Source organism: Buteo buteo, chromosome 12, assembly GCF_964188355.1.
Source record: "Buteo buteo chromosome 12, bButBut1.hap1.1, whole genome shotgun sequence".
NCBI classification, from domain to species: Eukaryota; Metazoa; Chordata; class Aves; order Accipitriformes; family Accipitridae; genus Buteo; species Buteo buteo.
The window spans coordinates 27231908-27257780 of NC_134182.1; the positions used below are offsets into that span (position 1 = coordinate 27231908).

At 42.4% G+C, this 25873-nt stretch overlaps 1 protein-coding gene across 1 annotated transcript; it reads left to right on the forward strand.

The window, feature by feature from the left end:
- Nucleotides 1-4224: 4224 nt before the first annotated feature.
- On the forward strand, nucleotides 4225-22654 carry LOC142037701 (protein ELYS-like). Its single transcript, XM_075042184.1, has 17 exons — nucleotides 4225-4311; nucleotides 4424-4480; nucleotides 5665-5811; nucleotides 6549-6736; nucleotides 6909-7053; nucleotides 7147-7278; nucleotides 8402-8549; nucleotides 8639-8789; nucleotides 9353-9439; nucleotides 9805-10028; nucleotides 11110-11306; nucleotides 12584-12998; nucleotides 14863-14965; nucleotides 15877-15983; nucleotides 16522-16706; nucleotides 19560-21384; nucleotides 22165-22654. The coding sequence occupies exons 1-17, from the start codon at nucleotides 4225-4227 to the stop codon at nucleotides 22539-22541; spliced, it is 4575 nt and encodes a 1524-aa protein (XP_074898285.1). The 3' UTR covers nucleotides 22542-22654.
- The last annotated feature ends 3219 nt before the right edge of the window (nucleotides 22655-25873 follow it).

Consider the following 25873-nt stretch of genomic DNA (forward strand, 5'->3'; position numbering starts at 1 on the left):
ATGGCAAACTTCTACGTGCAAAATGCGTGACGGGTATTAGCAGAGGATGTTACCAGAAATAGTTGGAACTCGGTAAACTGAGACTATACTGCAGAGGCATGCAAATAAAGGTTAGAATCAGCCTTCAGTAAGTTGAAATGTTAGAGGGAAAGTTTAACGTGTTTCTCAGACCAACAAGCAGTGCAGCCTGTGGCTAGAGTTAAGAAAAGGAATGTGGAATTAGCTGCGTGTGTACTAGTGGACTGTGTGATGTCTGAATGAGTGTACAGTTAGAAACAAACGCTTGCTGTTACTGGTTCAGATATTGAAAGCATGTAAGATTCTCAGTTTATTTTGTCGGTTACGTTTAGGAGGAGCAGTTAGAAGCGGTATTGTCAGCTGCCGTCCAGACAGGTTCTTTAGAACTTCTGACTGGATGCATTAAACATTGGGCATCTGAAGGTAATACTTCTTACGTTGTTCTTACGTTATATATTTTTCTAGTTTGCAATTGTCGATTCATTTCTTTTTTGTTTTCTTTTTTTAAAGCGCAGCCAAGTTCTGCTGCTAATTTACAGTTTGTTCTTGAGTGGACATGGAAGAAAGTGATCTATGCAAAAGATGAGTTTGGCCAAATATGTGAGTACTAGTGTAGTCATTCTGCCAACACAAAATGGTTCTTTCTAATTGAGCTTATTCAGGAACGTGGCGGTATATGGTACTGCACGGGGTTCTTTAAGCGTACTTTGAAACTCTGAAATTGCTCTGAAGGCTAATGATGTAATATTTATTCTTGAAAAGGTGTTCCGCTGTTTGATGGCTCTCGCAACTTTGTTGACCCGCAGACGTTACAGTCTCTTCAGCACTGCCAGTTGCTTTGGAGCAACCTGAGCACGGTCTTAACCTGTTTTCTAACAGAAGCACAAGAGCTTACTGAAAAAGGTTTGTAATCGTATATATGAAATCTTTGGTATGTTTTACTAAGATTTGGAATTATGCTTGAGTTGTAAGTGTGGAAAGATGAGCTTCTGTTGGTTTTGATGATTGGAAGACAGCCAAATTTAACTGGGAGAAGGGGCTGAAATCTGAGAAGTTGGGACTACCACTTAATACGCGTTGATTTCAGGGAAACAGTTGGTTGTGGAGTTCATGCAAGTGGGTAGGGGAGGCTACATTCAGCGAGAAGCTGTGTAAGCAGCTGGGTGGAGATTCCAGCAACCGGATGTGGTAGCGCTGCAAATGATTCCTTTTAATTCTTAGCTAGCAATTTATAATTGCATGCGAATGTTGTATTGCAAATTGCTAGAAAATACAAAGGAAGCACAAATGAGTAACTTGTGAAGTAAGTTACTTGAGTTTCTGTAGCTTTTTATGTTATCACTTGTCCTTGGCATATTGAGGGGAAAAGAAGACTATCCCTTTGCTACGGTAAAAATCCCCCGCTACGTGAAAAACAAATGTCTTATTCGTGAGTGTATGTAATAGTTCCGGCTTTAGGTTTTTTTTCTTTGAAGCTTTAGTGAATCTGGTTCTTTGTAGGGGTTGCTTTTTTGGTTTGGTGGTGAATGTGTTTTTTTTCTTCAAATAAGAAGGTGCCACAGAGTGAGAAATGCAAAGACCGCGATGTCTACCACGTTACTTTTATACTTTCTATTTGGGATGATGAAAGGGGGTTTGTAAAAATGAAAGGAATTGGATAACAAGAATCATCTCGTGCCTTTTTTTCAGGTTTTACAGACTTGACAAACAAGCAGGTGGTAACTGGCCTCCTTTCTTTGTATGCACGAGTGGTCATCTGGTTCTGTCGATCCAGTCTCCTTCCAGAGGGTTTAGGTAAGCATGAACTGTAACACATTTGTAACAGGGAGACTATCCAGTAAGTGATTCCGATGAACATGTGCTTAGCCATGTTTTTGTAAATGTTTTGTCAGTGCTGAAGGTTCTTTTGGTGAAACGGAGATTTTACTGTTTTTTTCAAATACCTAGTGTAGAATAATGCAAGCAGTTTCTTTCCTGGATGTTCCTTAGAAAGAGCAATAAGCCTCTGACTTGAAGGAGTTGCTTGTGTCCACAGCTTGCAAGACTTGGGATTTGAAACAAATTACTATTACACAACAAATCCTGGAATGCTTGTTTTTACAGCAAAGGCATTACCTGCGTGTTTGGAACTTTTTATTCATTGCCTGAGGAAAAAATACACCTCGGCAATACTTCTTTATTTGGGTGGATTATAAAGTCTATTGTCAGCCTTCATTGTCTCACAAATGCTCACATGACATGTTTAAGAAACCATTCCCTTTGAGAATTGTCCTTTCTGTAGTGAGCTTCTGCTTACAGTACGTGTTCTGAATGCTACCTCAATTGTAAACTTGAAATGGCACTTGAGAGAAGAAGGAGTTGAGTCTTGTGTCTCACCGCTCCGTTAGCAAAGGCAGAAAGAGGATTGGCTTCTTTCAAAGTGGGAGGCTTGCCTGTGCTTCTTGATGCTTAGCTCGTATGATCTTCTGTCTTTTTAGTCAAACGTTTTAGTTTCAACATGTGATATTGCTTCTTTAACTTGCTTTTACTTTATTGCCTGTAGATGATGATGCGCGTTTGGGTAGACCTTTCTACAATTACCCTCTGATTCAGAGCTACTACACTGGTCATCGACAGAAACTTGAGCGTTTATCAAGGTGAGCCTTACAGGAGAACTCGAGAACACTTCCACTGCGAAATCAGAAGTGGCAGTGAGTGAGTGGCTTTGCTATCAACAGTTGGTATTTGCTCTGCTTAATGCAGTTGCCGGCAATCCTCTCCGCTTCAGTGATGCATGCGTTCTCTTGAACACGGAGGTTACTTTCCTGTGTTACAACATTTGTGTATACCTCTGCTTAGTACCATTTGTTGGCATCATCGTTTCTTGGTAGCGTACTTAATCCAGCGGCCAATCTGTATCATTTGGTACTACTGAAAAAGGTCATGTGTTCAGGAGAGGGTCAGCGATCTCCCGTTCAGCAAAGCACGGTGTTCACAGAACAGGTGTTTTGGACAGAGAAGAAAGCCAGTTTTAAACCCAAACCAAACCTCATCTCGTTTATTGACTAGCGAGCAAGGGTAATAACTGTATTGGCCTAAATCACAAGTACATTTGTGTGATTTAATGAGATAGTCAGAGTTCGATGTAGTTGGCACACCTAGCACTCTACTGGCTGTTGGATAAAAGTCACTTGCTGAACGTGAACTCTCTTTGCTGCGCTAGCTCACTAGCATATAGGTGATATGCCTTGGATTAGACGATAATAGATTTTTCTTTGGAAATTGTGCTGAAAACTAAATAAAGAGCTAAAGAAGCTTAGGCTATGGCACCGCAAACAAGAACAGGATGCTGCAAGATGAGTTAAGGTGCAAGCTGCGGTGTAGTAGCTATTGACTTTAAAGTTCATCTTACTTAGCTTACTTCTCAAGTAACTTCCATACCGGCTCAGATGTCCCTTAGAAGCATACAACCTCCAGTGTGCTCTTTCTGCTTCTTATTATGGGGAAATTAAAGGGTAGTGTCGCAGTCAGCCAAAGATTGTGATGGACTTGTGAAGAAAGCAATTTTTAAAGCTTCACCCATCCATGGTTGTAATGGTCTGTGCACAGAAACATAAATGCTGCTTAAGATGACACTAAGCTTCACCTGTATGCTCAGCTTTCTGAAAACAACTTTTTTTCAGTAGCAAAAGTGAGCTGCTGAGAACAAAATCTGAACTTTCCGCGGTGTTGTCTTCTCACAGCTGTGTATTGGGACACTCCAACGGGAGGCATTAGACTTGCGCTAAAGAATAGTCCTGGTCTTTTGATACTGTTCCGTTTCCTCTGTTAGACAGTAGGAGAGTGGTTATTTCTGGCACATAAAAAACTTTGTTCACACTTCCTTTGTACTACAAGTAAGACAGCAAAAGAGAGAACCTGAAAACGAAAAGGTCCCTTAGTAGGGGAGCTTTCCAGGATGTCTGTTTGGAACTCCTCGAATCATTCACTATGATCTAACAAACATCTTTCACCTGACTCGGACGTTTCTTTCATGTGCGTTTCAAGTCATAATCATGCCTTTGTGTGTTTGTCACTTTCTTTGCCTCGTGGGAGCTTTTTTCTGTTTGGTTTGACTGGAGGAGATCTGTTACACTGAGAGGCTGGAATTAGTGTTTGACTCTCCAAATCCTTGCTACCTTTTGTTCCAGAGGAAAATGGGATTCTGACTGCTTGATGATTGATGGAATGGTTTCCCAGTTAGGAGACCAAGTTGAGAAGTTGTGGCGGAGAGATGAAGGAGGAACTGGGAAATACCCACCTGCTAGTTTACACGTGAGTGTTACGTTCCCTGAAAACAGCAACGAACCCCCCAAAGCCCCACCCAAAAGCCCATGATTCATGAAAGACAGGAGTTTTTAAAAAACTTTTGATTTTTCATTTTCAGGCACTGCTGGATCTCTATTTGCTAGAAGGCATTGAAGAAAGCTACAAACATGCAATTGTATCCTTTCTCGTTATTTTTACTACACCTTCAGCATACGCACATAAATGTTCTTAAATGTTTGTCACCTGCGCCTTTAATAATGTTTTTGAATTTATGCTTCCAACACAGTGCAAGTGAAAACATTTAGTTTAGAATGAAGGCGTGGACAGGAGCATTGTTTTATTTCTTTGTACCGTGGATTCTTTATGATTTTTTTTTTAATGTTTTGTTGCAAAGTCTTTTCTGACATGCGAAAACAGGTTTACTGAGAAATGTTAAAGATAAAAATCTCCCTTGGTTTTTCTCAAAACTTAGCACAGTGTTTAATTTTTTAAAGCACCCGTACCTGTAGCAAATGGCTGCTTACTAGGATGATGCAGTAATACGTGCTGCTTGAGAGCAGAAGGATTTCTAACCGGTACCTGATTTTTGCCCAATTCATCCGTCTTCCAGCCCAGATAGCAGTGCTTGCTTTTGTTCTGTTAGAAGTGCAGGCACACCGAATAAGAAAGGGAGAGAAGAGAAAAGTCATCGGGCAGAAACTTAATTTTTAAGCTGCTGAAATATACAGAATTACTTTTTGTTGTTTGCTGCCTAACCCGAGAGGGGAGCCTAGAGAGCAAGGGGTTTAAAAACGGTTGTACCCCAGAGCTGTCTTATTAGAATATGTCCCTAAAAACGGATGTCAGAAAGAGAAAATGACACTACCGATGAGTGATCCGCATACTGTTTTAAATCCAGTGTCAATCATTCAGTGCTACGTTGTCTTGTAAGGACACCTTAATTTACATTGTTCTATATACTCTGGAAATGAGGAAAAAACCAACGGTAGAATTTGTTTGCTTTAATAATTAAGCATTGGATGTTCAGGTGTTTTGAATGTCCAACTGGTAGCTCCAGTGACTAAAGAGGGAGCCTGAGTTTGTAACAACGGAAGTATTTAAGTATCTAAAGTTAACCTTTCTGAATGCCTTACAGAAATCAAAGAGTATTTCTTTGTGGCTATTTATTCAGAATGCAGTTTTGTGGTTAGGACCTGACCGTCCTCAAGTTAGAATAGCTCAAAATGGCAAGACTAATACGGCAGTATTTTCTGCTTCCTACCACTTGTATATCCTGACTTCACTGTGTTTTTCGAAACGTGATGTGATAAGTGTTTGGTCTTCCAAATTGATTAGCCTTAACTAGATACTTGATGTCAGACAATTTACTTGCTGCTAGATATCACGCGTTCCTTTCCGAATAAAACAGAGACTTCAATCGACTCCTTCCCAACTGCCTTTGCTATCCCTTGGGGACTTGTTAAGCTTGTTGAAGGTTTTTGGCTTCTAGATCACAATGATTACGAAGTAAGTACGTTACAGTTCAGTTAGACATCCCTTACAGTCCAAAGCTGTAATCTGTAAAATGATTTTAAAAAATCGGTGCTTAGCTAATAACAGGTGCTACAACATTAGAAGCCCTTTTGTCATACTGCTTCGACATCTTTAGCAATAAGTTATAATCTGAAATTCTCTTTTAGCCACTTTGACAGGAAATGGATTAAAACAAAGAAGAAATCAACTTTAATCATGCTTGATACTTGAGTTTTCAAAGCCATCCATTTAGGTTGCTTCCAGCAGACCGATGGAGCGCTTTCTCAAAGACAGTGTTTTAGGTACTTTAAATATTAAAACTATGATCATAGCAGCAAGGTTTGAGGCAGAAGACTGCAGAAGTGACTGTTCAACCTAATTCATGTTCTTTCTGATGCTGAAGGTTGTTCTTTGCCTGTCACAAAGTTAATATATCTGTTTGTCTGGGAGAATAGCTTATTATTTAGTAATGTATTTATAGAAAGTGGTGTTTGTACACAGAGATTTGGTTACTCTGGAAAAGTGTGAATTACTCCTTTTAAAACACTCGCTTTGTTCTGTATGGCTAACTGGATTATTTTTTTTGCAAATACTTGAGAATTTTTATCTACAGTAGTTAGTCATCTAAGTTTATTTGACACACGTCCACCCTTACTTAAGATACTTTTGAATGTTCTTGTGGCGTGCGTGCACGTGCATATGATAATACACCTGACCTCTAACCTCTACAGAATTCACTGGCCCTGCTCTTTCATCCAGCCACAATCAAAACTGTGTCATGGCAGCACAGGAGAATTATTCAATCCCTGATGTGCCAAGGAGAGCGTAGGCGAGCCCTCAGATACATACAGATGATGAAGCCAGCAATGTCAAGCAGCAGTGAAGTGCGGCTTTTCCTCACGGTGTTGTTGTCCAATAGGTAAAGAAACCTATCCCACCGTTTTGGCATTCCAATATTGTGAAAGGTGGAGAACAACTAATGCGAATCACCATGCCCTAAATTCCCTTTAAACTCTGAATACAGTCGTTTGGGGGCATCTTTTTGGTGATACTATTAATATTCCTTTACATCTCAAAAAATTGAATTACAGGTGCGTGGTGGAGGCTTGGGGTCTGTTGCAGCAACATGCCACCAGGTTAAACATCGAAGAGCTGTTAAAACACGTGTATGAAATCTGTCAGGAGATGGGACTAATGGAAGACTTACTGAAGCTACCTTTCACAGGCACTGAACAAGTAAGTGTGGACACGAAAAAAATCTTAATGGTCTCTTTGAAAAGAGAAGAGGCAGAATCATAACAGATTTTTGAAATGTGTTATTTCTCATAGGAGTGTTTGGAGAAGATTTTACAGAGCGATGCTGCTGTCCGGAATCTTAGATTTCCTTTAGACCACCATGTGCAGCGTGCCAACTATATCCCAGCGCTGCAGTCGAATCGTTCAATGAACGTTAATCTTACGGTAAGCGTGAAAGTTCTGTCAAGTGTGCAGGTTTCTGTTAGGTGTTACTAACCATTTTTGGTAGTAAATAAAATAAAAATCAACGCTTTGGTTTTTATACCATTCTTTGAAATACTAGGAATAAGTTTCTACACTTTCCGTTCCAGCTGAACCTAAAAGTTGAACAAAATATTTCACTACTCCAAAGCTACTGCGTGAAGTTATAAACTAAGTGTTGCAGACCATTGTTGACTCCACTTAAAATAGTTTGTTTGCATCTAAGGAATAATGGTTTAGATTGCCGAACACTGTTTGTGTCACTCCTTTCTGTGGCATGAAGAGTATGTTGTATGTCACCTCTTGAATCTTGCACACAACTTTATTTTTCTAGCTGAGAGCAGTCTGGATGCCAATGCACAGGTAAAATCTGTGTGCTGGTTTGGTTTTCTTTTTATTTCCTCCAGTTATAGCATGAGCTCTGCGACTCCACAACTTCTGTTTTACCCCTTTGATGACAGAAATTCTTATCTAACTTCTGTTTCTCAAAACAGCCAGATTAAATTTTGCATTTTGCGAACTTCTGTTATGAATCTGTGATACATTTTCTGTGTTCCGGAACCATAGTTTTCCAGTGGATCGCACTTATAAGGTGGTCTTGGAAGGTTTAGGTCCTGCATTTGAAAACTTTCATTTGGCCAGAAGGTGTGTGTAGGTAGCCTTTTCTTACTTGTTTTAATATTCACATCATTGCGTCCACTGTAATTTGCAGTTGCCCTGAATATTCAGTCATCTCGGACATTGGTGTTTCAGGAAAAACAAGGGAAAGCCTGCTATTTTGTAAGCCATTTGAAAATTGCAGGTGAGAACAAGCGTATCGGAGTGAGGTTCTGCCGAGTGCCAGAATTGTTTCAACTTGAAGTTGTAGGTTCTGTTCTTATCCTAGTCTGCCTTGCCCTTTGCTGAAATTACCAGGTGAAATTGGTGTGTGCCAAGGAGTAGAACTTGCTGCTCCTCTGTGCAGTGGCGGTATTATACAGTATCTGTGGAGGAAATGTATTCACTAATTAGAAATAGCAGAGATAGTTGTGTGCAATGAACTTCTTGTAATCAGTTACCTTCTTGCTTTATGCTTTTTGTTCATCAGAATGATCGTGAGCCTGGCTTGAGAGAGAGAGCAGTTGCCAGGAATTCTACATTGCACCAATGTGGCAAGATCCTTCCTAGAGTTCAAAGGAAGCTGGCCAGAGAGAGAGCCAAGCCTTACCACTTGCCTTCATCGGTCTCAAGAGAAGGTAATTCTTTAGAGGAGGGAAATACAATGGACAACTGACCACGACTTTGATCACACAAGGCTGATATGTTTTCCCCTCTTGCTTTACAGGCGCAAGACAAAAGCCGTTATCAACAGTAACAAAACAAGCAAATGCAGGAAATGTGCGTACAAGAGCAACGTTCATCAGTAATGTATTGTCCAAAATTGGAGAAGTAGGGGTAGGAAATGAGCAGGAAACCAGTTGCTCATGCCGTGAGAGGTAAGCAGCCTTTTAACAAAGTTTAGTCTTGAGCTGCGTGTTTGGAGAGAGGGAGAGAGAGAGAAATCCACTTGAATTATGTTAGTGTTTTGGAGGGAAGGGGCACCTGAATAAAGCTTTCTTTGGCTTTTTTTGCACCTACAAGATATAACATTTAAGAATCGATTCATCGTAAGTAATACTTGGAGCGAGAGTTCTTCTGCTATGATAGTCTCATTTATGCGAATACATCTATTTACATTACAGTAAAAGTGTTTACAGAATTTAAGGTAGCTGAAACGAAACCCATGATTGCCAACAAGCTATTGGTGTACAGGTTTTGGTAGACTTGATTGTGTGATCAAATAGCAATCTTTTACCACTTTGTGCCCAGCTTCTGCTTCGTTTCTGCCTTTTTCTTTTTTTTTTCACTCAAAACCGGGCAGAATTATAAAGAGCAAAAAAGAAGCTAGCAGTTGTCAGATGATTTTCCTAGAGGTAGTATATTCAAGGTGAAACTTGAATTCTGGTACGTTTGGACTTGAGGGGAGTGCAAGTCAGTTACATTTTCCTTTTAATTCTAGGCCTAGAGCTACAGAACCACCAGTCATAACACGTCCTCTCCCTGATGCAGAGTTGCCCGACGCATTTGTTGGGACAGCCGTTAACAAAATTTAGCTTTGTACCTGTTAAAGAAAAGGTCGGCTTGGGGACACAACTAAGTGGAGAATTTGAAGTGGCCCCAGCATTGAAATGCAGAGGAATTTTCTTCTGACATGAGAATTACATCACTGGTGCAACGTAAAATTGCATTACTCTTGCCTCAGATGGCAGGGATTTAGGAAATTAAGTGTGACATGTCACGAAATCATGAAAAAACAAGAGAAGGCCTGTAACTTGTTCATGGGCCTGATCCATCAGCCCAGCAGTGCGGGTTCACCTGTATTTCTTGTTCATTGAATGTTTTTGTTATGTATCATCTCAGATGTCTTGAGTGCAGCTCAAGATTTTATTTCATGTATTTATTTATGTTCATATTTTCAATTGTGTATCTTCACAGATTGCCGGATTTGGTGGTTCGTCCTGTTCCTTCAAGTTCTGCAGCACAGGGTGGTAGCTGGCAGTCACCATGCAGCGCTTCTACTTCATTCATGGCATCCAGCCCATTGAAATCAAATATGCTTGGTTCCATCTCACAAAAGAATTTTTCAAGAGCATCGGAGCTGAATTTACTGGAGACACCTCTTGTGGTTAAGGTTTGTGTTTTAGAAAACAGGATCAACCAACCGAAGCAAAAGCCTGTAAGCTTTGTTTAACATGAAACCACCGAAGTATTTAACACAAACCCTGTTCGATTCAGACTGTGGAATATTTCCCGCATGCGTGTGGTTATTGGACGTAGAATCCTTTTGGAAGCAGGACGTTGGGAACAGTCTTGAAGAGGGAAAGTTTAGTTCTAAGTTAACTGCCGTACGCACATTGTCCCATAGCTTTGTGAAATACTTTGTTCCATGCAATAAAAACGAGTGTAAGTTAAAAATTGGACTTCTGAGTACACATAGATCCTTAGAGATGCAATTTGTAGCTTAACCATCTCATTGTCTAAGTGCTCGATAGCTCTGTGGAGTTTGACTTGCATACCGACAAGCAAGAATGTATATGCTTCAGTTTCTTAATCCACTTAAGGGAATGACAACGTAAGTGATGCCAGTTAAGCGATGTCAGTCTCTGTCAAATTCAGTGATGGCTTTTTGCAGGGATTCTACGTATTGATGCTTGTGACAAGAAGATGCCATATCCTTGTTTCTTCAGGAAGTTAATTTGAACGCTAACATTTTATGTTGCATTAATTAAAAAAAAAAAGAAGAAAGAAGCCAGTAGATTCATAAGAAACATAAAATGCATGGTTTTTATACCATTAAGTTTTTTGTCCCTTTGGAAAAAACAGCAGTGCAGAGGCTAAACTTTGTCCTCTCTGCTGGTACAAACTCGGTTTAATTTGAACTAATACTTTAGTTGTGTGCAGTGAACTTCTTGTAATCAGTTACCTTCTTGCTTTATGCTTTTTGTTCATCAGAATGATCGTGAGCCTGGCTTGAGAGAGAGAGCAGTTGCCAGGAATTCTACATTGCACCAATGTGGCAAGATCCTTCCTAGAGTTCAAAGGAAGCTGGCCAGAGAGAGAGCCAAGCCTTACCACTTGCCTTCATCGGTCTCAAGAGAAGGTAATTCTTTAGAGGAGGGAAATACAATGGACAACTGACCACGACTTTGATCACACAAGGCTGATATTTTTTCCCCTCTTGCTTTACAGTCGCAAGACCAAAGCCGTTATCAACAGTAACAAAAGTTTTGGCCACAGCTGCTTCTGGTTTTCCTGTGTTTACTCCTTGGTCTATTCTCAGATCCAGCCTTCGCACTACACCCCTAGCAACTCCTTCTGCATCTCCAGGACGATCTCTACCTCCTCCTCTACGAGCAAAGGAGCGTAGAGTATCTTTCAGGGAAGAGAACTTGAATGCAAAATGGACTGTTGGGGTAAGCTGGCCTGTAGTTAGTGATCTTTATAGTTAAAGGCTTTACAGACTGTGATTTGATTTAGTTTTTTTCAAGTTTTCCAATACTCCTTATATTGAGAACTGGAATAGCAAATCAGAACGGCAGACTTGAATTTGGTCCAAAAAGGTTATGTTAGACCTTCTGTAACATCACCTGCCTGCAGGAACATATTCTTAACAAATACCAGCCACCTTGGTGGTTTTTACTCCAGCATCACTAGGCGCTGTGATTGTTCCAAATTGCATGTGTGCAGCTTCCCGCTATACCTTTTGAAATGGTGGTATGGCAGGAGGGTAAGGAATACAGATTGAGTCAGTTGTTTGGGTTCGTTAAGCTTTGTGAATGAAACACCTCTGAAAGCAACAAAAGTCATGAGCTGCATTTACTCTCAGTCTCTCTTTTTGCAAGGCCTGGGTTTCCTTAAGCTATGGTAAAAATAGACTGCCGATGAAGAGAGCTGTATGGCTGTCTCTTCTCTAGCCCTAAAGTTCTTGGTTTTGCTTCTTGCCTTGCACCAGCGATAGCATTTGTGTAGTTGTCAAATGAAGTCTGTCCACCTGGAAGTTGCCCCCTTCTGCTCCTCCTTTTGTTCTGTCAGGTGGCTTCCCTGATTCAGCTCGTCATGCAGTTGCCAAAATAATGTTCCAAAGCTAGTATCTACCTGGAGGAGCTTTCCGTACCTGTACTAACAAATTGTCTTAACCTGTTTTTATCGTACCTGTTATTGCCTGTTATAAAGAGCTAGTCAACTGTAAGAAGAGGCTCTCTCTCCTGTAGGAAGTTCTTAGTAATAGTGCAGTGTGGCCGGATTAATTTACTTGTTCCACGCCACAGGCATAGTGAACGCTAAAATATGTTAGTAGTGCATACAAGCTGAAAAGGCAAGCATAAAAAAAGAGAAATCTTGGAGTTATGATTTTAGGTATGCAAAGCTCCCTCTTCTTGAAAACACAGTAGTGAACCCAATGAACAGCCTTGAGATGACAGGGTAAGCAAGCACTTACAAAGCCCACTTCATCTTAATTCTCCAAGGTTGTGGAAACTCAATAAGCAGTCAACAGTGGGATTGGTTTTTACACTCTGCTTTAAAAGCTAAGATAGTGCTAGCATGAGAACTAATTTTGTAGCGCCTTGCTTAAGGCGACACTTGCAAAACTGACAAATATCGGTATATATTTGTTCTTTTTTTTTTGTCTTGCTTTGACAAAAAGCATATGTGTGATCTTGATTGTGAACTTTCTTTTTAAAAAATAAAGGTAACGGAAGATAACAAAGCACCATCTGGAGTTTCATCTGAGCATCATCACGGAGTGGTGGAGGATGCTTGGTCGGAAAGTAGAGATAAACCAGCTCTGTTTCCTCTGAGCAATCCCGAGGAAGGTGGTGCTGAAGTGGAAGAGTCTGGAGACGGTTTGGAGAAAACGGATGTCAGCAAAGAAAACAGTAACTTCTCTGCCAGGTCAGACCAAGCTGCTTTGGAGTATCATGATGCAAAATCACCTGGCGATTTTGAAGATGAAGTCATCTTTATAGCTGCTAATCCAGCTAATTCTTCCGCTGAAGAAACTGCCGATTTTGAAGAACTGGAGAAGGAGGAAGACAGTGAAATAGTTGAAGAGAAACCCTTCCCGATGGGACAACCAGATTCATCAGAACTGAGAAAAGCAGCTGGTGTGTTTCCTGCTATGATAACCTAAGCTTCTGCATTTTTCAAATGTCTTCAAAAGGCTAAATTACTGACGGGTGCAACAGTCCATGATGAGCATTCACAAATGTCCGAGGCACTTCCTTGTCCTAGGCTTTTAAAATTGCCACTGTGTTTTGAGCCCTTTTTTAGGTCTCGTGGACATTCTGCATGTATACTGCTTTTGGCTGGCATTTCTTGTGTGTAATTGCAGCGGAGAGGCAGCAGCGACTTGTGGGAGTTTTGAGAGGGGTACAAGCTGAAAACTTAGGCTTCTGGTTCTGTTTTAGGGGGACTTCTGTAGGCTGCAGGTTCTTTTACAGCACGTTTAGCCTATGGCGTGCTTTGACTAGATAGGTAATTTTTTGTTGTTTTGTTTTTTTACCCCCCTCGTTAGTGCTCAGTTAAGTAGTTTTCTTTGGGAAGTGAGTCTGCTTGTGTATCTGCTTCTCATTACAGCCATGTTTGCTCCTTTTGCTGGCTCAACAGCTTCTGCAGCCTTTTCCAAACCTATTTCAGCTGGTCTTTGGTAATTCAGCTCAATTCAACTCATTCAAGCCAGTGCAGCTGCTGAAGATGTGTTCATATGAGCAGGTCTGCTGGCAGATTAGAAGAGATGTAGCTCACTAGGTGGTGAGCAGTGATGAAGAGCTGGGAATGACAGTGGTGCAGGAACAGGGAGAAGATGTGTAAACACAGCTACAGTCAGGATTGGACAAACAGAGCTCAGTCCGCTCAGCTCCTTAGAACAAAAGTTTGCTATTCCTGGGAGAGGTATGCAAGTGTCGGAGTTCTGCGTCCGAGGTCTCGAAACAGTTTGTAGCGGGGAGCGTGTACTCCGGTATCAGTGCATCATATGCAGCCTGATTCAGTCCTAAGCCTGAGATGATTCCGGAGGATCCTGGAGAGTCACTGCTGCTCCTGAAGCTCCTCAGCTCCTTTTCTTTTTCAATAAGAGCAGTGCCCAGACAGGGACTCCGTGTACATGGGTAAAAGGGGTTCTCCAGGTCTGAGTGTTTCTAGTAAGATAGGTCAAAACATTTGCCTGTCTGCTTTTAGCTGCCCTGTGTTTGGACAAGAAATCAAGGGTGCTTTTCCTTAAAAACAATGATAAGGTCCTAATCATTAAAGAATAACCTTATGAAGAAAGTTTGTCATTGCCGGACTATGGTACAAACAGTTCTGTACAATTTCGGTACTCTGGAAGCGTTAGGGGGCAGTCAGTATAGCTCTTGTTTGGGCTGAGCTAGCAAAATTATCCCAGTCCTGCGTACTGTCTGCAAAGGTAATTGTTGGATCTGGAGGAAGCAGATGGCAGAAACAAAGAAGAAAAGGAGGAGGGTGTTTCTAGAATTTGGCCTGTTGAGAGAAAAACAGGCTAGCAAGCAGTTGGGTTTCAACACCACCAGTCAACCGCTAGAGAAAAGAACAGGAGACGACCTTAGATGCATTCTTGTAGAAGAGGGGAAACGAAATCAGGAAAGGAAAGAAGCATTGCTGGGATGAGTTAAATATCCAAAGAGAAATAAGAAAAACTTCTGACCCAATTTTAAGAAGGAGGGATGTTTCCTGAGGTTTTTATGTATTAGGTCAGTAACATATCAAGTTGAGTTTGTAAACAGAATGTCAATGGCCATGTTGTTTTCTTGACGGAAACTATGCATCAGACTTCTGGTTTTACTGGACAGAAGAACTCAGACCTTCTGTGCAGTTGAAGTCTTGGTAGCGTTATTTTGTTAGATCACCATCCTAGGTGAAATGCGTTACGGCTCTCTCGAAAATCATATGAGCATTTTGAAAGAAATGATGTTAAGTGCAACAGGGAAGTCACCCATCTGTCTGTTTTTGTAGGATTTGTGGAAGAATCAAATGCTGACCGTCTTACCCTTCCTGAGGATGGTAAATGGTTGTTTAAAGCTGCTGAGGCTGCTACTTCTGGGACTGCAAGTGAAGGGTAAGTTTATGAAATATAGATACACCTTTAGGTTCACACAACATGTGACTGCTGGCTTTCCTGTGTTTGAAAACTATGATTTTTGAGCTGGTATTGGTTCTCTCCTGTGTTCTTAAATACAACAGGTTTCCTGTTCCTTTCTGTCTGTGGACAGAACTAATGTGGCATGAAGAGAAGTCAAATTGACGAGCTGTCAGTTTGAGCCTTTTTTTCTCAAATCATTGCAGACCCCAAAGTAGCGGGATAAGGATTTTGTTCAGCAGGCTATATGCACCTTTTTACAGTTTGAGGGGGTTACTAAGCAGATACTGTGAAGAGAAGCCCTGCTTTTGTCTGAATGTTATGTCGGTGCAAATTACACCTGAGATTCCTGTAACTTTAGTGGGTTTATTGTGGGGCTTGAATACTTTCTGGCAGTATTTTATACACTTAATTTCTATTTTCTGTGTGTGGTCAATTAGCACCTGTTTGTTTCTGGAAAGGGAAGCAGTTTTCTCAGCAGGTACTTTAAAAGCTGCAACTGCTTAGTGAGAGACGTTAGCGATGAAATAACCCTTAATTTCAAGTGGTAACTTACAGTGGCACAAACTTCTGTTCAGTTGGTTCTAGACCTCGAGTATGGCAGTTGCACTCTTTCTACAGAAGACAAAGAATATATTATTCTTTAATACAACTCTGTTGTTATGTTATTATCCAGTGTGAGATAGCTGGGAAGAATGTTAAGTACTTGATTCGTTGCACAAGATGAGTCGGGAATTGAATGTCGATGTGTTGGTAAAGGAATTTCTCATTTTCCTTAGTTTTTTTCTGTTTGGAAACTGGAAGACCTTACAGTGAGAAAGTAATTTGTAAAGCTCTTCAAGGTTTGTTTTGAAGCTTTGTGATGGATTTCTCTCTTTCTGCTCATGCAGTGAAGCAAACCAGCAGGAGTCCAAAATGTCCTCTTCATCAGAAGAAAAAGCCATACCAGTTGCAACAAACACACAGCTTTCTGAATCCCTGCAGGCAGAGGGTGAATGTACGTACAGTATGTGGGAGATGTTATGTGAGTTAAGGCAGCTGAAGGCCTCAATAAAACATGCAGTTTGCCATAGCGCTACAGGTGTCTCAGACTGAAGTAGTACTAGCATGTTACTGCTACCTTTCATTAAACTGTAGAGAGAAGAATACCCTCCTCAGAGAAAGTCCTTGTAGAAAATGCATAGCCAATGTTCCTGTTCTGGATAAAGGTACTGAGAAAACGGGTAGAATGTCAAATATTAGAAGGAGAGATCATTATGTATTTCGGTGTTGTACACCACTACTAATTTGTGTGCTATGGGATCTGCTGCTTGAGTTACTATTTTGAAAGATGATGCATCCCTCAGTACTCAGGCTGTGAAGAATAACTAGCTGCCAGGTAGATGGTTCTGGTTTCTAGCGTTTGGGGAAAGCCCGATGTATGTGGCAGGATGGAGAACTGTATTCTTGGCTCCTGCTCCCTCTGTTACTTCCTGTTGCTTAAACGCATCTCATTTATAGAGCAGTTAAGTTAAAATGATATAAATCTCTTCCAGCTGTGATACGTATCCTTGACAGCGAGGAAGTGGTCAGTACTCATTCAGAAAATTGCCTTGAGGGGAAGTGTGTGGATTTACCTGAAGAACGTAACCCAGAAGCAGCTGGAGATGAAGGAAACGTTCCTTTTCCACAGGAAGAAGTAACTGTTTCTAACAATCTTCCTAAAACTGAGGAAATTAATGTAAGTAAACTATTTTCCCATTTTCTACTAAAGAGAAAACACCTTGCAAATTGAGGACAGTCCTGTCTAACTGACGATTAGAAGGCACGCAAAACCGTCTCAGTTTCTTTAGCTGGGTAACACAAGTCCAAACCTCGTTGGGTAAGGGCAGATAGGTTTTTCTCCTACGCATTTGCTGTACCGATAACACAGAATAGAACCTGTCAAGACTTGGGCCTTTGAGAGCTGTAGGAGTGCCAAAACCCGCCTAAATATTTTTTAAAATCACCATGCCTTCATTTGGTTTGCTAGACTGTAAATGTTTCTTATTTGACTTAAAAAAAGAAATAGTTTTAATGTTAAAGACAATAAGAAAAGCTGGGGAGTGCAGCTTTTCAATACCGGAGGCCGTTTACCAAATGACAAAATGGCGTGGGAACCAAACTCATTTTCAGAATGATTTGGGTGCTTAGATCCTTTGCTATTTGTTCCTTATTAACATAAAGAGAATTCCCAGTAATGAGTTAATTTCAGTGTCAAGATATTTCCAGCTGCCTAAAACTCTTTTTGTGTGCGTGTGAAAATGCGGGGGTTTTAACATCTCAACTTTGTAAAGTATGAATTTTAAAAGGTTGTTCACAAGGGCTGAAAATCAGAGCCAGAGATTCCTCAGTTGTGGCAGGTTTTCCCCATTGTTCTCACTTCTGCTGGGGCCGATGAGTGATTTGGATTCATTGTGGATGTCCTCTAAGTACCACATAGAGTATGCTGTCGATTTCCTGTAGGGTTGTACTCACGGGAATTAGTAATAGTTAGAGTGAAATACAAACTGAAAGGTAGGCGTAGCACAAATAGATTGGTCTCAAGCAACAGAAGATGCTTTTCGGTGTCGCAGATTTCAGATGAAGTTGAATAGGCAGTCGCTTACGTCGCTCGTCTCGGCTTTGGGGTTTAGGACAACGCTCTAGAGAAGATGATTATAGACTTGGGAATACATAAATCACTCACTTATGGGAGTAAATGGAGAATTTGTGATGGGAAGAAGGGAGCCGGTACGTGAGACGGTCACAAAGCTGCTGCAGTCATTCCTGTAGCAGTAGAGTGAAGGTTTTCCTGCTTTCGTTATGAGTGGTTCTTACTGAGTTATACGTAAACGTGTCTTTTTGGCTTGTCTACCTTCACTGAATTTAGGACAAACTACTTACTACTTTCTTGGTCGTAGATTTGTAAGCATAAAAGGAAAGTTTATGCAGACTGAGAGGGTTGTCAAACATTGGCATGTGCTGCCCAGGGAAGTGGTTGAGTCACCATCCCTGGAGATATTCAAAAAGTGAGTGGACAGGGTACTTCAGGACATGGTTTAGTGGGCATGGTTAATGGTTGGACTCGATGATCTTGAAGGTCTTTTCCAACCTAAATGATTCTACGATTCTATGATTCTATGACTAGTATTTCTCGAATTTAGCTTTGAAGCGTGGCATGTTGCTAGATGCGTGTTGCGCAACTACATGCACTTGTTCTCAAATTTGCGCTAATACCTCGCTTGCAGTCTGTGCTCCCTGCCGTGCTGTTAATGGCCGGTGGGAACCGGGCTGGAGTTACCCTGTCGTTGCACTTTGTAACGCCGGCTTATGACAGGGTAGAATTGCTGGTGGTCGTGAAACTAGTCTGGTATTTGTACTCGGTATTGCCGTCACCTTCGTACTTCGGGAGCCATCCATCGGAAACTATCAGTAATTACAGCTTTTAGCTTTTTTCCTCGGCGAGCCCGCCTATGGGGGGCATCTCCGTCCTTCGGGTGCCATCGCCTGGAGACTGTTAATGATTCCACTTTTTACCTTTTCTCCTTGGGGAGCCAGCCTAGGGAGGAGAAATCTTCCCGCATCTTCCCCTTCTCTGCCAGGCTAATTCCAATAGTGTTTGAGGACTTTGAAAATTTGCATATCCTTGGGCTGCTGAAACCAGCATGGTCCTATGCGAGGTCTCCTGCATGTCGTTCAGGTCTTGTTTAGGGTTGAACAACTGTTTAAGAATACGATCAAAGATGATGCTTTAGCAACTTTTGGCAAGGCAGGAGGCAAGAAAATAAGCAGATTCTATGGAGACTCCCGCTGAGTGGCTTCCTCCTTCTGCCCTCTTTGGCTAGCCCTATAACTTAGAGGGTTGGGCAAAGGTCTTCACGCGTTGATTAAATTACCTTGGCCACCTGCGTCACTTGAAATACATAACAGAGACTACTTTTGCTCTCAGCATAAAAGCTTGAGTGTCTCATGTGGCTCTAGCAGGAGAGAATAATTGCTCAGTACGGGGAGCTACAAAGGCTGCGATGGAGGTATTTAGAATCTATGTGTTGTCTCCTGCAATCCAAGTGATTCCTTAAAGTGCGGTGTTGAGTTGTGCGATGTGATACCTGGCCAGTTTGACTAAGTGTTGCGGTGACACCTATGATGAGCGAAACTTTAAGCTTGGGGGACATCGTTGTACTTTGCCCCGTTAGATGCAGAGTCGGTCACTCTGTGTGGATTTGTAGTCAGTGCGGAAAGTACTGCAATGTGATGATTACTGCCAGCTGGGTGTACAGCTTGTATTGTAAAACTGCTCACTTTGTTCACGGGTGGTGGCAAATCGTTAGTCATGAACAGAAGTATCAGAAATGGAGCATGTGATTGCATACACGGGATACTCTGTTCTCTGTCCCTTAAACGCATAAACTTTTACCTGTAGTAGAGAGTACATGGTATGTTTCTAACTTTACATTTGGTGGTGATCGGAAAGGAAAAGCAGCATTTCAGTGTCCTCAGCTTCATCTAGCTCAGCCTGAAGTTAGTCTGTTTGGTAACTGATACTGCATTAAGAGACCTTTTTTAACTTTAGGTTCTTGAAGATGGTGCGGTTAAGGCACAAACCTCAGAAGAAGCACCTGAAACATCACCATGTAGTGAACTACATCCCTCAGGCAATCTTCAGTACAGCTATGATAGTACAGAGCAACAGTTTGCATGTCATTTGCCTGATAACAGAGATGGTGAATGTGATGCAGCTGAGGGAGATGGAGAGCTTTTTCTATCTCAGAATAATTTTACTTTAGTCTTGGAAGGAGAAGAAGGTGAAGCAGAGATGGGAGACCCTACATTAGTAGATGCTTCTAAAGCAGCTGGCACAACAACAGAGGAAAAACCTGTCAACAGTTTAGGCAATACTGAAAACCAAGAACATGTTACCAACTCGGTGTCCACTGTAACTAGTGATCAGGCATCTCAAAATATTGCAGAGTCGCTCCCGTATGTGCCTGAACCCATTAAGGCAGCTACTGCTGAGAACTTACCGGATGCAATCAAAGACACAAGAAGTAAAGAATTTACATCTGAAGTTGCAGAACAATCTATTCATGAAACCATAGGTAAAAAGGTAACTGGATTCCAGAAGGCAAAAGCTCCCTTAAGAACTGTGCCGGAAGGAGTGGAAGACGAAACCAGCGTACGTCAAGTAGAGTACGGCATCGCTCCTGGAACACGTGCAAGGGGACAGCTGAGTAGAAGGCTAAGTACTCCATCGGCAGGCACTCAGCAGCTACTGAAGACAGGCAAACCAGGTCTGTTTGCACTGTCTCCTAGGAGAAGTAGCAGGCGAACAAAAGAAGCACCTGAGACTTCTAGTCTTCAAACGGAAGAAAATGCTCAAGAGGAGCAAACGCTTGTGATGCCTGTTACTCCTAGGAGAGGCAGGAAGCCTAAACCAAGTACTGCAGGAAAAGTAGAAAGCAGCCTTTCTGATGGACAAACATTGTCCCTCCCTACACAGTCCGTAGCCGCTACTCCAAGAAGAAGATTAAGGAGAGCGAAGGAAGCTGCAGCTGAACTCTTGGGAGAGGCTAATGAGGAAACTTCTCTTGCTGAAGGTAGCGTTATCGCTTCTGCTACTTCCCAAAGGACTAGAGGAGGGAAAAGTTCAGCAGGAGGTCAAGAAACTGGCCAGACTGACACGGGTCATAAGATAAAAACGTCAGTCAGTCCCAGCAGAAGTGCAAGAAAACTGAAAAGCGTTAATTTACAATTTATGGAAAATATTGTCAAGGATCAAGAGGTGCAGCCTAGTGCCCAACTCCTTTTACCGGTGGCAACTCAAAGAGGCAGAAGAAGAAAGATGAGTTCATCAGAAGTTTCAGAAAATTCTGACCTTGATCTGTCTAAATCATCGCTTCCTCAAACAGAATTCAAACTTCCCGTCACTCCGAGGAGAAGTGCTAGGAAGCAGGCACAAAATCTCCTGGCAGACACAGAATCTCTCTCTGCTCAGGAAGACATGTGTGCAGGTGGGAAAGTGGGAATCCTCGATACTCCTAAGAGAAGAATAAGAGGAGTCCCACATGCTAAACTAGAAAAAACGGATGCTCCTGAGCAAAGAGCTGCCCAGCCAAACGAGGAATCAAGCACACCCAGGACTACAGTAGGAACAGGGCATTGGGGCAGAAAGAGACAGTCAGTATTGGAGGAGAGCACAGGGGAGAAGGCCTTCCCCCAAGGAGCTGGTGACAGTCCTTTGCTGCCTGAAGACAGAAACCCATCAGGACATGCTTTAACAGATCGTTTTACAAGAGCCAGATCCCGCAAAACTTCTATGCATCAGAAACTGTCTCTTGAGGAAAAAGAGTCCTTCCTTTTCTCTCCTCCTCTCACAAAGCTGACAAAGAAATGTAAAGGTAGGTGCACTATGTTTATATGCAAAATAGGGCATATTGCTGTTTTGTAAACCACAGAAAACAGCTTGTGAGGATGGCTTTAAGTATGGTAAGAGTATAACCATAGGAAATAAAAAATTGGGAAAGAGGCATTTCATCTTTTTTCTGAACTCTGTATGACTGCCTGGCTAGCTGTGGTGGAGACAGGAGAGGAGGCTGATCTGAGTACACTGAAATGAAATTTAAGCTTAATTTTTTGTCATGAGCTGAATGTCTATCTGTTTTGAAAACTGGAGGACATATCTTAATATGTGGTTGTCATCACTTCCCCCCAGTGGAGAAATAAAGGAGACATGCTTTCAAATTCTGTTAATGTTTTAACTTAACATGAGCTGCAACTTGCAACAAACTATACAGCTGTTTAGTTATAGGATTGTTTTTCATGGGCATATACTTTGTTAGTGAAGTCACTGCTCATGGGGTTCTTTGTATTGGAGTACATGATAAAAAAATATTTTTTGAGATGAGTAAGGACTGTCGATGCCTCTTGAGCATAGTATCTTTCATTATGTAAGGGCAGGTAAAATGGCTACACTGGCTTATTTTTGTTTCACTATATAATGTAAAAGAATGGATCTCAAGAGGCAGTTACTAGGCGAAGAATACCTGCACATTTTTTATAAACCCAATTGGACCTTTTATGTCAGGAATCTATTGTGCTTTTGATTATTAGCTGTAATTTAATGTCACTGTCGTTTATGTATAACGTACATGAATGTTAAGAATGCCTTGTCATTTTAGCTGGAAAAGAAGACCATCCTGTGCAGCTTAAGGATATAGACCCGGACTTGTCTTCTCAATTTGTCTTTTCACCCCCTCTGTTGAGGTCGAGGAGAAAAAATAAATCTAGGATTTCCCAAATTGTGAAAGAAGCAGTAAGTAAAAACTCTAGTTGTTTCATGTTCAGAAGAATAAGAGGAGTCCCACATGCTAAACCAGAAAAAACGGATGCTCCTGAGCAAAGAGCTGCCCAGCCAAACGAGGAATCAAGCACACCCAGGACTACAGCAGGAACAGGGCGTCGGGGCAGAAAGAGACGATTAGCACTGGAGGAGAGCACAGAGGAGGAGGCCTTCCCCCAAGGACCTGGTGGCAGTCCTATGATGCTTGAAGAGTGAAACCCATCAAAATGTGCTGCAATATTAAGATCTGTAATGGATCGTATTACAAGAACATGCCTAGTGTGTCAATAAAGCCGCAGATAACTCTCAGGGTTGTCAGTGCAATCCATTTATTTGCTGGAGTTTCATCGGTTCCCATGTAACTAATCCGAAATAGCCTAGGTGTTGATTTCTGGTGGGGATCTGGCCTGTTGAGAGAAAAGCTCTGCAGAACTCCTGGGCTCGCGCTAACAAGCAGCCCTGCAGCGAGCAAGCTCACAGGGCGCGGCACAAGCGCGGGGCAGTCTGCGGCACCTCCCCGACCCCGCGTGAGGGAAGGCCGCAGCGCGGCGGTGGCAGAGACGTGACCCCAGAGGGTCACCGTGGCCCGAATCCTGCTGTCCTCGCTGTGTGTGCCCCCGGCCAGGCGGAGGGGTGCTGGGTGACCGTGGTGCTGCTGCTGACGGGCGGCTGAACCACCTCAGAGCAGCCGGGCCGGGGGAGGCGACTGCTCGCGGCTCTGCTCCGGACAACGGGCCTTGCTCCTATCATCGCTCGCTCCCCCAACGTTTCCCCTCGGGAGACGGACACCAGAACTACCGTTTTTGCTGAAGTCCCCTGTCGACAGAGCTGGAGAGGGGTCTGCAGAGCCGCTTACGCAGGACGAGCCCGGGCTGGGGCTGGTTGAGGAGGAGGGGGCTCCGGCTGGCCCGGACGTGCGTGACCCGTCTCTGGAGCACAAGCGAGCTCAGCTCCCCACGGCTGCTCGCGCAGGCAGCTCCGAAAGCTGCTCAGCCCTGGCAGGCAGGGCCAGTCCCGGGCTCATCTGGGACGGGGATGGGAGGGAGACGTCGTCTTTGCAGCCGGGGGAGGTTGGGAGCCAGCGGTGCTTCCGTACCCCCTTTCTGCGGGTGCAGGGGATGAGCGGCTTTGTCTGCTGCTTCATCCTGAGAGGCGGTAGGTCGTTTGCTTTGAGGCACACCTTTGTGGTTCTCGTCTTTACAGCAATTCTTCCTAGGTCAGATGTTCCAAGAGCGGTAACTGTCGCAACCTATTTATTTCCTCTGCGTTTCTGCAGAGTATCGTTTTCTGTATCTTACTTCATAATGTCTGAGGGACGGATCTGGTAATTTTTCCTGCTGTTGATACCGTATTTTAACAGATTTTTCTCGACGAAGCCATCGCCAAACAGCCAGTTATAAATCTGGCGGACTTGGCAGGAAGCGAAAGGCAAAAATCCTCCTCTGAAGGATCTGAAGGAGACAGGTTGAAGGAAGGCAGGTGGGTAAATCTAAGTCTAACCACATTAGGAAATGTCACCAGCTGGTTTTCTTTTTCTTTTTTTTTAAAAAAATCCTTCCCTGTGAAGTAAAAATTAAATTTCTGCAGGTGAAAAATAGTTTTCCCTCCATTCAGGATTCCTTGCCGTCTGGCTAAAGAAGTTACTTAAATGAATAAAGCCTGAGATGTCCACAAGCACAAACATACTGAAGCCTGTGCCTAAGCATGAATATACGGAAGGTTCTAATCTGGTAGCCTCTTCCCTGCCGCCGGCCCCCCAGATTTGCTTTTCATAGTCATGCTTCTACTTTTCACTTTATTTTCCCTTAGTGCTCTGGCTGAGGTTGCTACAGGAAAGAGAGTGGTGCACATCCCATACAGGGACTTGGTCCTGACGAGACTCCTGCAGTCTGCTCAGGGGGGAAGAAGCAGGACCATCATGGTAAGTTGATTCTTGAATTTATAACCCGCTTTGCCCATTGAAATAGAATTGTGCGGCTCTGACATTGGTGAAAGTGAGTGTAATTTAAAAGTTAAGCTTGCTTCCTGTGCAACACAAAGGGGAGAACCCTTCTGCTGGTCAAAAGCTTCTAGCCACTACTAAACGTGTTACTCAAATGGAGAGCACTTCTGTTTTCGGAACAGAAATGTGGCTGGCGCAAAATAGATATCTCTGTCTACGTTAGAGATACAACCTCCGTTTCTTCTGAAAGAGTTTTCTGCATATCTGTAAAAATTTATTGACATATAGGTAAATGTAGCTATAAAACTCAGAGGCACCTGTTTTATATAAAACCCGTGTTCTTTACCTACCTAAAACTAGGCTGCATTATGAAACAAGTCCTTTTTGCCCTAACTTCTGAGATTATCGTTTGTGCCGTGCACCAGAGGTTGCATTCCTAAATGAGATGAAACTCCCCTAGGTTCTTCCTTGTCTCAGGTGAATTAACTGTATGCTCCAGCATCTTGGAAGAGGTATTTTTTTTAAAGGAAGTGCAATTAAATGAAAGGTGGAAGAATACGAACAGAAAATGTGCACATGTGAAAAGGTTGACTGTAAATGCTGATACTCTCAAAACAGCTTACCTGGGTTTCTTCAAATGCTAGCTTGCATAATTCATCAAAGATGTTTTGAACAAATTGAAGGACAGATTCTTCAATTGCTACTTGTACAAAGACCATCAAAGTGGTTTTGCGCCTTTTTTTTTTTTTTTTTTTTTTTTTGCGTTGGTGCTAGCATTAAGGCAGAGTTAGCAGGATTCGAGCGCCTTCAGTATTAATTTTTGCAAAACCCACCTCTATCTTCTCATCTTTCTTTCTGTCTCATTTCTCTTCTGGCACAAGTGTTAGAAAGAGTTAATTTATGGCCAGATTGCTAAGACACCTGGGTTCTCCTTTTATATTTGGGGACTTAATGGTCTATCTTTCCACGTTAATCCCTGTCTGGTTTTTGGTAGCGTTTAAAACTATTTTAAAAACCCTCCTTCAAAATCTAATGTCAGTTAATACTTTTCATATGCTTAGAGATTGCGGCCGTTGAGTCCAGCAGACATCTGTTACGAAGAAACTTTGTCAACCTTACGATATGCTGACAGGTACGCTTTCATAAGTTTTCCCTTTCTGGTCTTGGTGCACATTGCGGTCAGGTGCTGGGCAAAATGACAGAAGATACCAGTTCAACGGGACTGACAGCTCAGAAGGAAGAAAGGGTGAATCTGTCCATAGGCAGGGGCGGCACATGAAGAGCTTATTCTTTACCCTTATTAACGAACGGCATGTGTTTTTACAGGTAAGTTGTACGACAGAGGTAACTGTATTTCCTGAGGATTCCAGGTCTCCCTCATATGTGTGACTTAATTGAGCTTCTTTCCTGCCCTTTCTCTCCCAGTAACACAGCACCTCTAAAACTAAGCTGTAGTTTGGGGTCCCACAGCCCAACCGTGGTTGAAACGTAGAACATAGAAGTGATGCCTGCTGCCAGGCATTTGTCGTCTCTGCTTCCCAATCCCAGATCCCAGCGATAGTGCCACACAGAGCTATTCCTTCCTGCCCAGGAGCAGCTTGCTTTC

Excerpts from the sequence above, each read along its gene's own strand:
- LOC142037701 (XM_075042184.1), top strand. The coding sequence starts at position 4,225 with ATGGTTTCCCAGTTAGGAGACCAAGTTGAGAAGTTGTGGCGGAGAGAT. Across the intron at positions 4,481-5,664 it reads AAAGCTACAAACATGCAATT|ACAATTTACTTGCTGCTAGA; the intron begins GTATCCTTTCTC and ends ACTTGATGTCAG. Across the intron at positions 12,999-14,862 it reads AGAACTGAGAAAAGCAGCTG|GATTTGTGGAAGAATCAAAT; the intron begins GTGTGTTTCCTG and ends CTGTTTTTGTAG.